The sequence below is a fragment of the Anguilla anguilla genome, chromosome 18 (genome assembly GCF_013347855.1).
Source record: "Anguilla anguilla isolate fAngAng1 chromosome 18, fAngAng1.pri, whole genome shotgun sequence".
In the NCBI taxonomy this organism is placed as follows: Eukaryota; Metazoa; Chordata; class Actinopteri; order Anguilliformes; family Anguillidae; genus Anguilla; species Anguilla anguilla.
The window spans coordinates 21,345,306-21,362,715 of NC_049218.1; the positions used below are offsets into that span (position 1 = coordinate 21,345,306).

At 44.3% G+C, this 17,410-nt stretch overlaps 1 protein-coding gene across 3 annotated transcripts in view; it reads left to right on the forward strand.

Annotated features, from left to right (window-relative positions):
- The window catches only part of wdpcp (WD repeat containing planar cell polarity effector), a 58,196-nt gene extending 41,201 nt beyond the window's left edge, over positions 1 to 16,995 (forward strand). For 2 of the 3 annotated variants that reach the window (XM_035400063.1, XM_035400065.1), the window contains 8 exons: positions 782 to 970; positions 1,877 to 2,000; positions 3,279 to 3,342; positions 7,002 to 7,104; positions 10,786 to 10,948; positions 15,207 to 15,298; positions 16,281 to 16,309; positions 16,505 to 16,995. In XM_035400063.1, the coding sequence (XP_035255954.1) occupies positions 782 to 970; positions 1,877 to 2,000; positions 3,279 to 3,342; positions 7,002 to 7,104; positions 10,786 to 10,948; positions 15,207 to 15,298; positions 16,281 to 16,309; positions 16,505 to 16,555 (815 nt within the window). In that variant the 3' untranslated portion in view covers positions 16,556 to 16,995. The remainder of the gene's footprint in view (positions 1 to 781; positions 971 to 1,876; positions 2,001 to 3,278; positions 3,343 to 7,001; positions 7,105 to 10,785; positions 10,949 to 15,206; positions 15,299 to 16,280; positions 16,310 to 16,504) is intronic. The other variant, XM_035400064.1, reaches the window with a different exon arrangement.
- Positions 16,996 to 17,410: the final 415 nt, after the last annotated feature.

Sequence of the window (17,410 nt, forward strand, 5' to 3'; positions counted from 1 at the left end):
CTACTCTGTGCAGCTTTAATCAGCATCAGACACAGGCTCCCTACCGTGTGCAGCTTTAATCAGCATCAGACACAGGCTTTACACTGTGCAGCTTTAATCAGCATCAGACACAGGCTCACTACCCTGTGCAGCTTTAATTAGCATTAGACACAGGCTCCCTACCCTGTGCAGCTTTAATTAGCATTAGACACAGGCTCCCTACCCTGTGCAGCTTTAATCAGCATCAGACACAGGCTCTACACTGTGCAGCTTTAATCAGCATCAGACACAGGCTCACTACCCTGTGCAGCTTTAATTAGCATTAGACACAGGCTCACTACCCTGTGCAGCTTTAATTAGCATTAGACACAGGCTCCCTACCCTGTGCAGCTTTAATTAGCATCAGACACAGGCTCTGAGTGAGCTCCGTGTGCCCTAAAAGCAGGTGGCCCCACAACATCATGACCACATTATTAACCTTTACGTAAAAATAAAAGTTTGTTATTCTGAACTGACACCTAATGTAGAATTGTTTCCACGTGAACTAAAGGTCTTGCGGATGAAGCTTTTATTGACGGACTATTGACAGATTTGGTGCCAGAGTGAGCTATAACCAGGATTCTGCTCCCTGTTGAGGAACTTAAGTGCTTTTGATACATGTCTAACAGTATGGATTTGTGAATCACGGGACATAAGCATTGTATAATGATAATACAATGCAGTGCTTATTTAAATGTGCCACTGAAAGGTAAGGAGGAGGCTGATGAGGGTCAGACTGTAATCTGATCGGGGGTCCCTCCAGGGGCCCTGACGGGGGGCCAGGTGGGTCCGGCGGAGCTGGTCCAGGAGAGGCTGCGGTGCGGCCAGGCGGAGGAGGCCGTGGGCCTGCTGGGGGCCATGGACTGGAGCACCATGGGAGCCGAGTGCTACCGAGCGCTGGCCGCCATCGCCGACCACCTGCTCCGGCAAGAGCTGGACGAGGACAGGGAAGGTGGGGCTGCCCGCACCCGATTCACCTCTCCTCTTTTTTTCCCCTTCTCATTGTTTGTCAACTTGCATTTCATTCTTTTTTTTTTCTTGATTTAAACTTTTGAACCGGTTCCACCCGTCGCTGTGATTTTAGTGTGATCCCTAGCATTTACTCTGAAGTAGAAGTGCGTGCGACAGGATTTGTAACTCTTGGAGATGATTCGCTGACGTGACAGTGACGCAGTTGCGATGCTGACATCTTGGCATCGGTCCTGCTCATTGCCTTAAACTTTAGGTGTGACGTTGTGTAAATCACTCTGAATGTGGTTGCCTGCTAAATGCCAGTGTAGTGTAATGTTTGAGTATCTGTCAATACTCTCACTGCACTAGTGATTGGTTCCCAGCCAACAATAACACTGGAAGTGTTTTAAGTTCAGAGCAAGTTGGCTGACATGTATTTTATGGGAAGGTTTATTTCAGCAGCAGGCTTGTTTAGCTGATTGACGTGTGAATAGCAGGGCTGTATGGCTTACAGCGCAGTGACAGGAGCTTGGACTCTCGCTGGAATCACCTCATGATCTGTGTGCTAGCTCAGAGAGCAGCTGAAGAGGTGCTCCATTCTGCTGTGTGTTCAGCGCTGCCCTGCTTGACAGTTGGATTTCAGTTCGGATTGAGAGTATTGCATGATGGGTCTTCAACTGTTTAATGTAGCCTAAGGCTTTAGTGTTGGGCACAAAAACTTTTCCTTTCCCTGCCAACGTCTCCTGTTAGAACATTCACAAATGAAGTAAAGGTTTATGTTAGGGCCATTTGCGTAACACGAGCATAGGCACTTCTTTGTCATAGACGTTCCTTCTTTAACAGTCTTTGTGATCAGTCCTGTTGCTGATCTTACGTGAGGGGGCTGATCCTGCGTTTCCTTCCCCAGCCCAGCTGGAGGCTGCTCTGGGGATGTTCTACGCCCCGTCCCGGCCCCTGTCCGACATGGTGGTGCTGGAGTACCGAGACGCCATCAGCAAGTACGCCCGGCGTTTCTTTCACCACCTGCTGAGGTGAGCGACAGCCAGCCTTCCCTCCGCCCTGCCCCCCCCACCCCCTCCACCCCCGAGGAAGTCCGCACCACGCACCGCCAAAAAACTCCCAAGCACCCTCCCCAAAGTCAAATTCTATAAAAATACACTGATGACAGTGACTTCACTTCCTGTCCTGGCATATCAAATCAAGACCTCAAGACTAGGCATAACATAGTGCTAGACCCTCTCTTAACTAGATGGGCTGAATGGGTTGTCCTCGTCATCACATGTTCCTTTATTCTTCTTTTAAATATTAGGGACCTGAACAGATAAAAATACTCTCCTTGTTTTCTATGTGCTCCATACAGAAAGCAATAAATAAATAAATAAAATCAAAAAAGCAAAAGGGATAAAATGAGCAAAACAACCAAATTCACTTTGTAGAAAAACAAGCCGTAATCTTTCTCATCGTTGCTAGTAAGGTCGAATGGAGTCGTTGCTATTAATCCATCTGCGCAGTATTTAAACTGTAATTACTCTCGGATCCCACATTACGAGCAAATACGTCTGCTTTCAAAACGGCTTCATATGCAACGGCTAGGGCTCAGACATAACTGTGGCATCTTGGTTCTTGGAAGAATTTAAAATTTCAAAGGTAAATCTTTATTTTACTAAAGTCTTTCAGGAGCAGTGTTCTCCCTTAGTTTAGCCGTATTCGTGATTAGCTTCCGAGCGGAAACATTTAGACACCGTCACCGGGTTAGCCCCTCAGACAAGACGCAAACCCACTCTTATCTCCCGCCCACGTTCCTCTGCATGTGAACACAACAGGGAAATTGTCTTTTTGTTTGTATTCGTTTGTGTTTGTTTCATTTTGGCTGCGTGGCAGAAAATTTGAGTTGTTTGTTTTGAAGTGAAAGTTTGTTTTAAAGGGATATTCAGTCTCTCAGCTGTAATCGCTGCTCAGGGAAAAGGCTAGGACTTTCAGTGTGTCTCAGTTACGTGATTTCTGTGCTCACTTTGTTCTGCTTATGTAAATCCATAATAACTAAAACTCTATAAGAAATATGTTGAGGAGTACATCGACCAATGGACATTATTGTGTCGGCAGGGTTTAACTGTCATCTGGGCTAAAGAGGTCTCATTAGAGGATTCCTCTCCTGTAATTACATCAATTGCTGATTCAAGGGTTTTTAAGGGCTTTGAATGTATTTTTTCCCCCCAAACATGGAAGAAACGAATGTACAGTATTGTCTGTAATACAAAGCCAGAAACAGAGGGAGTGATTTTCGTTAAAGGCCATTTCCCTTTCCTCAGGTACCAGCGCTTTGAGAAGGCCTTCCTGCTGGCGGTGGACGTCGGGGCGAGGGACCTGTTCATGGTGAGGAGCGGCTGCAGCTGGCCACACGCGCCTTTCACAGACGGGCCCTCGCTCGCGCTTTGTAAAACAAGAGCCGGAGCGCCTCGCGCCCCTCGCTCGTTTCGGGAAATGGTGCGCCGCTCGCTTTTCTTTCCCGCTCTCGAGCACTCTTGAGCGCGGTTCGGCCCCGGGGTCGCGTCCGAGGCGCCGGGGCCCGTGCTGGGGGGCGGTGACAGGTGCAGCTTTGCTCACATACAGAAGCGGGTCTGCGGAGTAGAATGGGGCAAAGGGACAGTACTGGGGGGGCGGAGGGGTGAGAGGGGGGTTCTCTTGTGGCCTCTTGTGGACTTTTCTTCTCTCTCTCTTTCAGTCTGATATCTGAACCTTGCTGGGCCCCCCTGCTCCATGCTCGCCCAACACCCTCCGTGTGTAGTTTCACGCCACCCCCTCGCCCCCCTCCTGCCCCCCACCCCTGCACCTCTCCATCACCCCCTGCCCCCCCCCCCCATTACTGAGGGCAATGGTTCCAATTCATTCCCCACTAAGTACCGCTGCTCACAACCCAATTGAAAAGGTGGGGCTGAGACTGTGGACCTTGAAAGAGGGGGGAGAGAGGCGGAGAGAGAGAGAGGGAGAGAGAGAGCGAGAGGAACCTGGTTTTGTCACTTGAGACATAAGAGAGAGAGGAAAAAGAAAGTGAGGAGAACCGGTGAAAGAAAAAAAGTGACAAATTATGAACGCTCCCACGGCCACTTTTAAGACTACAAAGAGAGCAGCGAGGGGGAGCTGAAGCCATTGACGTTTCACCTCGTCAGTCCCCCGACCCCCCCCTCCCCATCCCACCCCCTTAATTAGCTACAGAAGTTAAATGAACCTGCCCGTTAGGAGAAACACGGAGAGTGCCAGGGGGTCAGTCCCTGCATGTGGCCCCTTGTTCTGTCAGATCTCGACCCCTCAGTGTCGCGCAGGGTTGGGGGGGGGGGGGGGGACAAAACCAATAGTTTCTCCCCCGTAAGCCTCCCAGCATGTGCAACTCCCCCCCCCCCCCCCCGTCCAGTACCATTGTTTTCAGAGAAACAATAGTGACCTAGGAAAGAGGTTTTTTGTTAAAGGAAACTCTTTGGTTCAAGAAGATGGGGGAGTGAGGGGTGGGGGGCAAGAGGGGAGGGGGGGTGCTCGTTTGCTGGAGTGTTTTGCATAATGATGATATTCTATAGCGCTAATTACCCTTTGATAGCAAGCAGATAATGTATCCAATTAGGTCATTCGTCAGCAATCACTGGCTGTGTGATGTGAGGTGTAATCAAATAAGAATTCCGATTGCTTAATGAGATTCTCGCTTTGTTCGTTAATGGGTCTGGTGTGCTCCTTATTCTCTTCATTAAGTTTAATGGAATATACATGTGTACTAGGAGCTGACACAATATTACAGATTAGACCAAACTATTAATTTTCACCGAGACAGACACGTGAGCCATTTGTTGTGTGAAGATTAGTCATTCATTCTTTTGGAAGGTTAAGTCCTACGTGTGCGTGTACGTGCCTGCGTTTGTGTGAGTACTTGTGTCCCCATATGTATGCATACAGTGTGACTTTAAAGACCATCTCCACTCAAAAACATGTTTTTTTTTTAAGGTTTTAAAATACATCTGGAGGGGTATACATTAAATAAATGCGTACAGTAAAAGTACGTGCACACATGCATTCAGGTGTGTGCATGTGTGTATCTGCAAGTAGGTGTGTGTGTGCGTTTCTATGTGTTTCACTGTGTTTCTATGTTTGTGTGTGAGTTAATGTGTGTGCATGAGCATGTGTGTGCACGGCGTGTGTGTACCCCGAGACACAGGAACACTTTTGCAAGCTCCTCATATACACTCCAGCATGTCTGACATTTCTGTTGAATTCATTTTGAGGGAAACTGCATGTAATCCAAGCTGGCCTTTCTTTATTTTGTACACCCCCCTCCCCTCCATTAGTAGTGAAAAGCTGATTTTGGCCCTGATGTAGCCCTGGTTTTCACACGGATGTTGAGCCCTTAAAGCTCTTAAATAAATAAGATTAGCTCATATCCTGTGTCCGCGAATAAGAGGTATAATATCAGATGATGTGAAGCATTACTGCCATCCCCTCTTAGTCCTCTGGATCTGCCCCCCCACCCCCCCTCCGCATCGGCAGCTTTGGTCGTTATGTTTGCCCCAGCAGCCCTCACTGCCCTTCACCTTCATCTTCCTCATTTTCTGTTTTTCACCTTCACTTTTACTCATGCGTTCCTTCTTCTGCCTCTTTTTTTGGGCCCTGGTGCCCTCTCAGGACCTGTGGTGCAGCCCTTCTTCGAGTAGTTCAGAGTCCAGAAACAGGGTGACGTTGTGGGAACTCATCCTAATTCAGGGGTGCACAACTCCAGTCCTAAAGGGCTGGTCCGCGTGATGGTTTTTGTTCCAACCAAATTACCTTAGTTTTAGTTTTTCCACAGCTCTGTAAACTATAAACTATGCTGGTTCACTCTTGTACTTGAGCATAGTAAAATCTGTGGGATACACTTACGGTCTGCAGCTGTAGCTGGTGCTCATACAAATGTCAGGTCAAGATTGAGCTAATGAAATGATTAAGAGCACAAAATCGAAACCGAAATGGTGCGGGTTTTGTTGTGCGCCCCTGGCGTAACTGAACACCTGTTGTCTTTGAGACCCGAGGTCTGTGCTAACTGCTAACGACCCGCTGTCCTTTGTGCAGCACAGGGTGTGGGAGTGCTGCTGTTCTGAGTGAAGGGGGGGGAGTGGGGCAAGGGGCAAAGTGCAAAACTATATTGTCGTTCTTTGATCTCTTGATTTGTTTTGCTAACGCCTCCCTGAGTCTGTTCCACCGGGACTTCTGCCATCAAATTTCACTGCCCATGCAGGACGTGCTGGGTGACTGTGCAGGACATGTTCATTTCTGTTCAAACACATTCTGATTAAGACTGGAAGTCGACTAACGCCAAGTCACAGCAGAAAGCGTGAGAGTGAGTGAGTCACTGAGCGAGTCAGTCATTCGGGGAGTCAGTCAGTCAGACGCTGTGAAATGGGACGGCACATGACATGCCTGGACAGGAGTGTTTCTTTTGAGTCACTGCTGTTATTAGTCTCTTCACAACTAACTCCTAATGTAAAATGCTGCTCCTGTTCTTCCATCAAAAACACTCTATGTGGAGTATTACCGTTAGTCCTGTTGTGATCGAAGTTAGGCCTGATTTATGACTTGTTTAGCAACATACCCGTGCCCGTAATGCTTAGAATAAACAAAGCGTGTGGGTCTGCTGCTGAATGCCGGAGCCAGGGACAGGCGCAGTGTAATGCCTGCAGTGTTCTCAGTGCGCTCTTAAGTTGTAATGAAACTGCGAGGGATTATTTCCACCATCAGGAGGGCTTGTGCGGTTTCTGTGAGGTGACAAAGATTCCCCCGTGCATTTCTGAGGCTTTTTAAATGTGCCGATGCAATCGCGGGTTGGAGGTCGGCGAGGTGGTGGAAAGGGAAACGTGACTGAATTAAAGTTTGAAGCATTTCATCTGTGGCTGTCTGATGTCAACTTCAAACAGGTTATTTCATCTTTTTTTTCCTCCCCCGCAACAAAAAAATGGGCTATTGTCATTGGAGCCTAGATTCATTTTAGATTAAACTCTTATTTTGCTTTACCTTCAAAGGACATCCATTACGTAGCGCGAGATAAGGGGGAATTGGTGCTGGCTGAGGTGGCGAAGAAGAGGGCTAATGAAATCGATGCGGAATCCCTAACAACCGGACTGGGTAAGAGAATAAGATCCTAAGATGTATGAAAATAAATAAATAAACAGCCAACAGAAGAGGAAGTAAATGTGCCCTCTTTGAAACAAGCCAATAACGCACAGCTTAAACATGACTTGAGCTTTTGCATTGATTTGCCTGGGTTTGTGTTTCCGATATGAGAGAGAGGAGAAAGAATGAGAGCGAGAGAGGGAGAGAGGGGCAGAGAGAGAGCAAGAGAGAGATGGAGAAAGAGGGAAAGAGCAGCGGGGGGCGGGGCGAGGGGGGGGATTCTTCAAAAATCATCAAGGCTGTGAAAAAAAATCATTAATTTGCTTCACAACTTATCATTTAACATGCATACCTGATGGGGCTTTGGACATGGCAAGTGCAGACTCTTTTAATGCCACTGAGTAAACAGAATTGTCCCGAACACTTAAGCTGGGTTTACTTAAAAGACCACACTAGGTGCCTTCTAAATTGCTGTTTTCAAGAAATAAGATATTTACTCACTTAACTGAATTAATTTATGTACTTTCTTATTTCTGAGTTGGTATGGGGCGTGTAACACGCTCTTTAAAAAGAGTACAACAGCAGAAGCTCAGTTTGAGTTCTGGTGTAAAGGCATTTGATGTTCTGCTGATACTTACTAGCTAGATGCCATTTCTTTTACATTTTCCTTTAAACAATTGCAGACACATCAACCCAAGGGAGACGTTTAGCTGGTGAGATTTATCTGTGTTGAAGCAACGAAAAGTGGGAGCGAATCAAATGGATTTGTGTCAATGGATATGAATCTTTTATTATATGAATCATACCAGGAAACGACCTGCGCCAGGCACAGGGGCATTACATAGAAGGGCCTATCACTGACATTGATTCAGAGTGGCATGTAAAGCATGAATATTGCGCATTAATGTTCCGCACGCTGACAGCAGTACTGATCAGGGACACAAATCGCTAGCCGCTGTTGCATTAATGCTGGTCTGATTTTGTCACTCACATGCAGAATTCGATCGGAGAAGGGCGGAAGCAATGCGTTCGCAAAACTGGGCATTCCGTTCTACAGCAGGACGCGCCGTTTTTGTTTTAACATTCAGCACGCGTAAGTGTGGCGGTTTGACGTGTTTGTTTTTGGAGAGTAGCCCACTCTCGTGTAGCAGACCGCGAGTGGCTGGCCTCTCTTCAGCGGTGTTGAGCGCAAGAGACAGCCCGATAGCTGCAATAAGAGAGAGAGAGAGAGCGGGAGCGCTCGGGGCAGGCGGAGGGCGAGCGAGAGAGCAGGGAGGGGAAGAAAGGGAGGCGTTTGACTCCTCACTCGGAGGTTAAAATCAGGAGGCGCTCCTGGGATGCCTTGGGTGTGATCTCCACTCGCGAGCCTCTTAATTACGTCCTTGATGATTTCCACAGCTCCCCCCCCCCCCCTTCACCTGGAGCAGCACCTATCCTTGGACTGGGGCACTGAGTGAGATGAGTGGGGTGGGGGGGGACTGGCCTGCACTAGCCTGGGTCTGTTTGGGAGCATTTTATACATGTTAATGGTAGTTTAAATTTAGCAATTACATTTGATTGCCTTGGTAGTGCCGCGTGGAAGGATGGGCAGCAGCTTTTCTCCCCTAGGCTACTGTCCGACTGACCCTGGCCTGCCTGTCCCGCATCACTGCCTCAGTGTTCAGATCAATAGGCCTTTACTGGCCGTAGCCGCTCGCCTGAACGAGGCTCGCAAATGTCGGCATAATCAGGAACCACACCTGACTGAGAGCACTGGAGAGGGAGGAGAAACCCCAGTGCATACATAGACAAGGAGAGTCAGCCTGCTTTGGCTTCTGGAAAAACAGGTGCTTTGTTTACACAGGCAACCTTAGTTGGATAGTTCACCATCAGTGTTTTTAAATATATATTTTTTCAAATTTAGAGTGCGCTTTTAACTGGACCGGGAAGTTTTTGTGTATGATGAAGGATAGTTTAGATATTTAGACAAGTTTTTGATGACCTGTGGTTTTATACTATGCGTGTTGTCAAGCATTTTGGGGTTTGTTCTCCAAAGCAAGAAAATACACTTTTAGTACCTCCAATGCAGTTTGTACAGCAACATATTCAGGCTGTACGTATGAACTGTTTATTCACAATTACAAACGTAAATGTCCGTTTTTATGTTGAGCCAGTACTTCTTTCCTTGAGGGCAGCTGCCTCAGGTTGCATGAATCATAGAAAATAGTTATTCAAATTTTTTTTAGAAGAATAATCAGGTAATATACATAGCTACAACCCCTAGTGTCTATACAACCCATAGTGTTGCTGTGCGAGCTACCTTGCCGAAGTCTGAACAATTGATATAACCATCATATTGATATAAATTTGTACATGAAAACGATCATAACTGAGTTCTGTATTGCCTTGAATTTACACACACACACACACATACACAGATTACTGACTGTGGGTCTTCTTGTACCTCTGGCTTATAAAAGCTGGTTTATGTCTGTCATGGTCTATGTTTTCCATTGTACATGATCATGTTAATTAATTGCATTCTGAAAGTGCTGCTTCTGGAAATTACATGCACCAGTATACCTGCATGTCAACATTCAGTAAGCTTCCAGGTGGTCTGTCAAAACCCAACAACACGCACGCACACACACACACACACACACATGCTTTCCATACTTATGTCGGTACACACACATTAATTTATTCATTTATGCATACATGCAAACTGACTGGCTCTGTCCTTTCCCAATCTGACCTCATTATTGTACTTATAAATGCTATGTAGGTTGTTCAACAGGGGAAATGACACATCAGAACTGTTTAGTTCATTTAAATTTTAATTTCAAGAAAATTAATTATAACAATTTGCACAGAATGCTTCTGAGTTTTTTGGCCAATTCAATCCCATTTCAGAGCAGAACTAAAACGTGGTACTTTGCCCTCACAACAATCAGCTGGGAAGAATCTCGTTCTGCTTTAATTGTCTAATTAACCGAGAAGTCTTTTTCTTTCATTTTCAAATTGTGTGGGGCTTTTTTCCCTACCTTTTATTTAAAATGCAGGACCCCCTTGACAGTACCTGCGAGTGTATTTTCTGCTGGTCCTGTGTCAAGCATAAAGAGTACACCGAAACCCTTGTGGCCAGTCACTTTTAAATGACCAGCTGACAAGTGTGCTGATTGGAGTAGATACGCTATTGTTATGAGTTAAAGAGGAAAGATTGCGGGACGGAACCCTTCAGAGAACATTTACCCACAAGCCACTTCTGTGGCCTCTGCCTCACAATAGCAGAAATGGCTCCGGGGCTGTTCTATTGCGGTACTGTGAGTAGGAAAGGTTTATCTCTCTGCTGTCCAAGATTTTCTCCCTATATCTCCCTTCTTCTTCTCAATAGAAAGTGTGTCAACTTCAACACATAGATTACATTGCATTCATCTGGCTGATTCTCCTATCCAGAGCAGCTCGGAATGACTGCATTCACCTGAGTTATGACGTGGCTAACAACACTCCCACACTAGCAAAAATATGTGAAACGTCACTAAAGTGCTAATTCAAGCGCTAGCCATGAACATATCATCCTGAATGCATGCGCATTACATCCACAGCAAGCTCGAAAAAGAACACAAGACCACAAAATGACCGTTATAACCTGAATGAATGCGTAATACAGGAGTTCTGGGGTGGGGCGTGGAGTAATCTTTTGTTCGTCTGCAGCAGGGGAGCAGGAGTGGGGTACTGCACGTGACTCCACCGTGCCGGACAGACAGACGACCAGACGGAGGGACAGTCAGCTGGGACGGAAGACTCAGGTTCTCCCCGGGGAAGGGCGCGGCCGCGACCTGTCCCACACCCAATCTCAGGACAGCCTGTCGTCACGGTGAGCACTGCGCCTTAGCACCCACGTACGACTACACTAACCAAGAGCACCAGGACTGTATCTATCTGCGAGTACACTAACCAAGAGCACCAGGACTGTATCTATCTGCGACTACACTAACCAAGAGTACCAGGACTGTATCTATCTGCGACTACACTAACCAAGAGTACCAGGACTGTATTTATCTGTGACTACATTAACCAAGAGTACTGCTACTGTGTCTATCTGTGAATACACTAACCAAGAGCACCAGGACTGTATCTATCTGCAACTACACTAACCAAGAGCACCAGGACTGTATCTATCTGTGACTACACTAACCAAGAGTACCAGGACTGTATTTATCTGTGACTACATTAACCAAGAGTACTGCTACTGTGTCTATCTGTGAATACACTAACCAAGAGCACCAGGACTGTATCTATCTGCAACTACACTAACCAAGAGCACCAGGACTGTATCTATCTGCGACTACACTAACCAAGAGTACCAGGACTGTATTTATCTGTGACTACATTAACCAAGAGTACTGCTACTGTGTCTATCTGTGAATACATTAACCAAGAGTACCAGGACTGTATCTATCTGCGACTACACTAACCAAGAGTACCAGGACTGTATCTATCTGCGACTACACTAACCAAGAGTACCAGGACTGTATCTATCTGCGACTACACTAACCAAGAGTACCAGGACTGTATCTATCTGCGACTGCACTAACCAAGAGTACCAGGACTGTATCTATCTGCGACTACACTAACCAAGAGTACCAGGACTGTATCTATCTGCGACTACACTAACCAAGAGTACCAGGACTGTATCTATCTGCAACTACACTAACCAAGAGCACCAGGACTGTATCTATCTGCAACTACACTAACCAAGAGCACCAGGACTGTATCTATCTGCAACTACACTAACCAAGAGCACCAGGACTGTATCTATCTGCGACTACACTAACCAAGAGTACTGGGACTGTATCCATCTGTGACAATACTAACCAAGAGTACTGGGACTGTATCTATCTGTGACTACACTAACCAAGAGTACTGGGACTGTATCTATCTGTGATTACACTAACCAAGAGTACTGGGACTGTATCTATCTATGACTACACTAACCAAGAGTACTGGGACTGTATCCATCTGTGACAATACTAACCAAGAGTACTGGGACTGTATCTATCTGTGACTACACTAACCAAGAGTATTGGGACTGTATCCATCTGTGACAATACTAACCAAGAGTACTGGGACTGTATCTATCTGTGACTACACTAACCAAGAGTAATTGGACTGTATCTATCTGTGACTACACTAACCAAGAGTACTGGGACTGTATCTATCTGTGACTACACTAACCAAGAGTACCAGGACTGTATCTATCTGTGACTACACTAACTAAGAGTAATGGGACTGTATCTATCTGTGACTACACTAACCAAGAGTACTGGGACTGTATCTATCTGTGACTACATTAACCAAGAGCACCAGGACTGTATCTATCTACGACTATTCTAACCTAGAGTACTGGGACTGTATGTCAGGTTAAGTACCTTGCTAAATGGTACAATGGGAATGGTCAAGTTGGGAATCGAACCCACAACCTTTGAGTTACAAGTGCTGGACTAGCTAAACTACCACCCTGCTGTCATACATATGTAAAGTATCCTTGCTTTCAATTTACTCAGTGTATAATTTTTTATATGGATAAACGGATCCTAATATGTGTAATTTTCAGTTTGATGTTTAACTTTTTTAGATGACAACCTAAATGTATGTATGTATATGTATTGAAGTCTAAACATTTATTATACTGATCTGACAACATTCTGGGTTCCTTAAAAAAAAACATTTGTGGCACAGAACATGGAATAATTCCTCTGGCCCCTGTCTCTTGATTGGAGTAATCAAAGTCTTTATGCGAGCTCATTTCAAACATGAAGAGAGATGAGAAACAGTGTGACTAAACACCAGCCAAAATGAGCAGAAGCCTTGATCTGTCTCAGTTCAGAGGGGGTGGGGTTGTATAGTAACCCCCCCACCCCCCACTAACACATTGAGTATTTATGTGGATTTGTATGTATTAGATAAAAAACAGTCTTGTTCTTTTATCCTTATAGGCTTTTCATGGTTGTTGACTGTACAACTGCCGGCTCTGCGGTGGCTACGTCTTCCACTAAGCCCCTGCGATCTATCTCAAATCCTCCCAGTATCGGCCAATTTAAACAGGCACGGCCCAAAGAGGATGGACAGACTTAAGCTCTTTCAGAACATAAAGTAAGAGGGTTACGGCAATTTGGCTGCCAAAAAAACCCCCAGTCTACAGGTTCTCCCCGCGACAGGCCATATGTAAGAAAGCTGATCAAGATGCTTTAGGAAAGATAATGGCAGCTGAAAGAAAGACAATCCCCTACATACCAACCCCCCCCTCCGCTCCCCCCCCTTCCCCTTTTTTTATTTTATTTAACCAACCTAATCTGGTCTCAGAAGAAGTTTCATTGTTTCTTATGCTGAGCCAATAAGGCTTAGAGAGATGGAGAAGTAGCATTATTTCAGCTGCGTGCTGGCTCATGCTAAGCGTCACCACAACGCTCATAAAGCCTTACTGTACGGGGACAGGGTAGAGGGGCTGGATTCTGGGAAACATCCCAATGTGTTCAGCTAGTGCCGCCTCTGCCCGTCTCCTGCACCCAGACCTGGGAACGGAACGACATTCTCATTCACCAAACCGGCGCCGTTCCCCGGATAAGGGGATGGGGCAGGGGTGTTCACATTTACGCCGTCATCTACATTACCAAACCCGCCCCCCCCCCCGCCCCCCCATCAATAATGGGTCAATAATACACTGATGTTTGTCAATAACAGGATTTTACTTGCAAATGAATGATTCATTTGGCTTTTTATGTATAATTTGTTTTCAGTTTGAATCAAAAATTCCTATTGACACAATGTCCGTCATTTAAAGAAAATCCTGTTATAACTGATACAAATAACAAAAATGTAAATGGTTCAAATAATATAATTTCACAGAGAAAGCAACTGGAAAACCCAAAACCGTTTGTCCCTCTCATTAGGTCTACGCTCTCCTGTCATTCATATTTTCTCATTTTTTTCATTAAACAATGTGTCATTTTTGGAAACCTGTAGTGAATAATCATAGGATGCTTCTACAATGCTTCTTTCCATCATTCTGAGTGAGGGAAAATTGAGAAAAGTTTGCTGCGTACAGTTGAATCATTGCATTTGTTTGTATTTATATGGCACTTTTCCGAACGCTCAGAGTGCTTTACGGTGCTTTACACCACCACCAATGTGTAGCACCCACCTGGGTGATGCACGGCAGCCATTTTGCGCCAGAACGCTCACCACACATTAGTGAAGGTTAGCCAATTAAATCAGGGGATGCTTAGGTGGCAAGTTTGCGAGAGCCAGATTTGTAATTTAGCCAGGACACCGGGGAACCCCCTACTCTTTGCGAATAGTGTCATGGGATCTTTAATGACCACAGTGAGTCAGGACCTCGGTTTAACGTCTCATCCGAAAGACGGCATCTCCTACAGCACAGTGTCCCCATCACTGCACTGGGGCATTGGGGTTTAATGGTTTTTAAACTTTTAAACCTTGACAATCTATACTTGTCCCAAACTGTGATACCTGAGCCAACATTTGTGCAGTGTATCATTTTAAGATGCTATGTTGCTTTACATATTTTTGCTAAACAAATCTCTTATAGTCTCTATCGGACGATCACTTTGTTTCACCAGGAGAATACTAAAAGACCTGTAAAACATTATTAGGGTTCATTAGACTGAATTAGCGTTAACACATGCTATTTGAAAAAAGCAGTGTTTCAGTCTAGTTGCTTAAAGGATCCAGACTTATTTAGTGAGTTGTGCATTAGTGTTTCCTCAACATACATGCAACACATTCCTGAAGTAAACCCCCTATTATATGAGCTGTACTATGTAACATCCCTCAACATCCCTCTGTCCTTTGAGAAATATATTATGTTTTTTGTTGTTGGCATGTTTATTCCAGTCACTGCGGCAGAACGTAAGGTGTCTGGAATAGTTATAGTAGTTATGTTTATTTTTACACTCTAAGGTCCCAAGGTTGCACTCATATCTCATATTAAGAGAAGCTTTTTGTCTCTTTGTTTGGCACTGGCGCTTGCTTTTGAATCACGCGAAAAGAAGAGATGGGGATTGCCGTGCACTCTTTTACTCGTGTGTGCATTTTCATCTGTCTGGTATCAGAGCTGCTAGCCGAGGACAGCAGACCAGAGGGCTGGATGAGGTCTTCTCCGGAGCTATGGCCGGGGATGAAACCTGGGACTGGGCACAGGCAGGTGAGTGCGTGGGTAGCCATCTCTCTTCGTGACGCTAACCATTTGTAAAGTTGTCAGAAGGTGGAGTAGTGATGTATGCAGCTATGAATTTAACGTGTATAGAGTGAATGGACTTTCAAACCGATTCAACGAAACGTCTCCAAAACCTACTTGGGTGCTCTGATTAATTTTTTGCTACTTATCCGTAAGCAAGTGAATAGTCTACTCGACATTAATAAAAAAAATTTTAAAAGAGAAAATTTTTGTTTCATTTAAAATCATTAACAAACCCATGCCGTAAACTTGCCTCAACCCTCACACTTACCGTTTTCATTAACCTATCCCTAACCCTAATTTGAGCCCTAAACCCTAATTGAAACCTCTGATTATTCATTTCAAATTGATGAAAAACAAAGTCAAGTTCATGAATTCAATAATATATGCAAAATAGTATGTTTGAGGTCATTAAAAAAAAAAGTTTTCCCTGAAAAAATCTGCATATATTCTACATCTTCTTATGGTTATAGGTACCCATGCCACTAGTGAAAATTTTTGGCTCATTCAAAATCATAAACAAACCCATGGCCTAACCCATGTCCTGTTACAGTTATGATGCGTTACATTTGTAGCGACTGTCCCCTATATCATCCCGTCCAGGAAAGTGCTTGTAATCTCCACAGTGAAGGTGGGCCTGCTACCCAATGTGTAAGAGCTCATGTTTGTATCAGTAACAGAGAAGAGTGTGTAGATATGAATTAACTTTCAGGATTATATTGCGCATATTCCCACCTATTTCTAATATCATTTAATCGATGCTACCGAACATCTGGGGGATTTACATTTCTAGAGGGGTTTTCCACAGTATTCCCTAAGCGTACTCGCTCCCTTATCACACAAGCGCAGCTTTATACTCTCGTGTGAGGGAAAGTGTTCACTTATTGATGGTAATTAAAAATTGAGAAACTAATGTCTTTTTTTATTTTGTTTTTTTTTATTTATAAAGAATTTAACATCGATGCCAGCGAGGATCAGGTAATAAACTGCTTTTCTTTTTAAAATTTAAACAACTGTAAATGTATAACCTACTACTACTACTGCTACGGCTACTACTACTACTACTACTCTACTACTACCATTGCGTCTTGTGCTTCAGGCCACGTTGCGAAAACATCAATGTCAATTAATGTCTAATCAATAAAGACATAATTTACACTTCTTTTGTTACAGGTGACTGACGATCCCGGAACACTCAAAGTTGTCCATTTTGGTTTGGTTTGAACAACCACTTGCCTTTTCGTTTTCAGAATGTTGGCTAACATTTTAAAAATAACATTGAACACTTTTAGTTTTATGTTATGATGGTTTGCCGCAAAACATATTATTTGAATATAAATATTGTAAAAATAAATGCTCGAGCGTTCGATGAGAAGTGAAACGGTAATAGTTTAGCTTATTCTGTTTGGGGCAATATAATGCCAAGTGCGCATGCCAAACTGTCTTACCCGTGGGCATTTGTCAGACTATATAAAAGCTACGGAATTAATAAACCTATTCTGTTTTAATGAATAGGCTACAACTAAATCGTACATTATTTAACGAGACAATTATATTACCCGACTGTAGCGTTTTTATGATTCTAGGCAATGTTTTCTACTTTTATCGAAATTTCTGTTTGCAAAAATCATGCATAATAAAGATATTTTTCAATGCAATCTTCAGTTATTCTTTTTTTGTTTGTTTTCATTAGTGTTGTATTTGTATGGTCGTGCAGTCATTTGAATGTGAAACATTTGTGTAGGCTGCACCAATGTTAATGTAAGGAGATCGTTTCCCCCAAGAACATGAAATTATGTGTTCAGCACAAATATTCTTTTCATAGGCTACTTTAATACCTATTTTGTCAAAATGATTTAAATGATCGCATGCTTTATGTTAAAATGCGTCATTCTGCCGGCAAGGCCCACAACTGAATAGCCTACATGTACCCCATTCAATATTTAGCGGGTTGACACCTAGTTATTATTTGCAGTGACGCTGTATAGAGACTAATATTTTTTTTTTTTGCTTTCAGCTTCTGTGAGATTATGGGGTGAGAGTTATTCGCTAAAGAAACGTACGCGCGCCTTTTAAGAA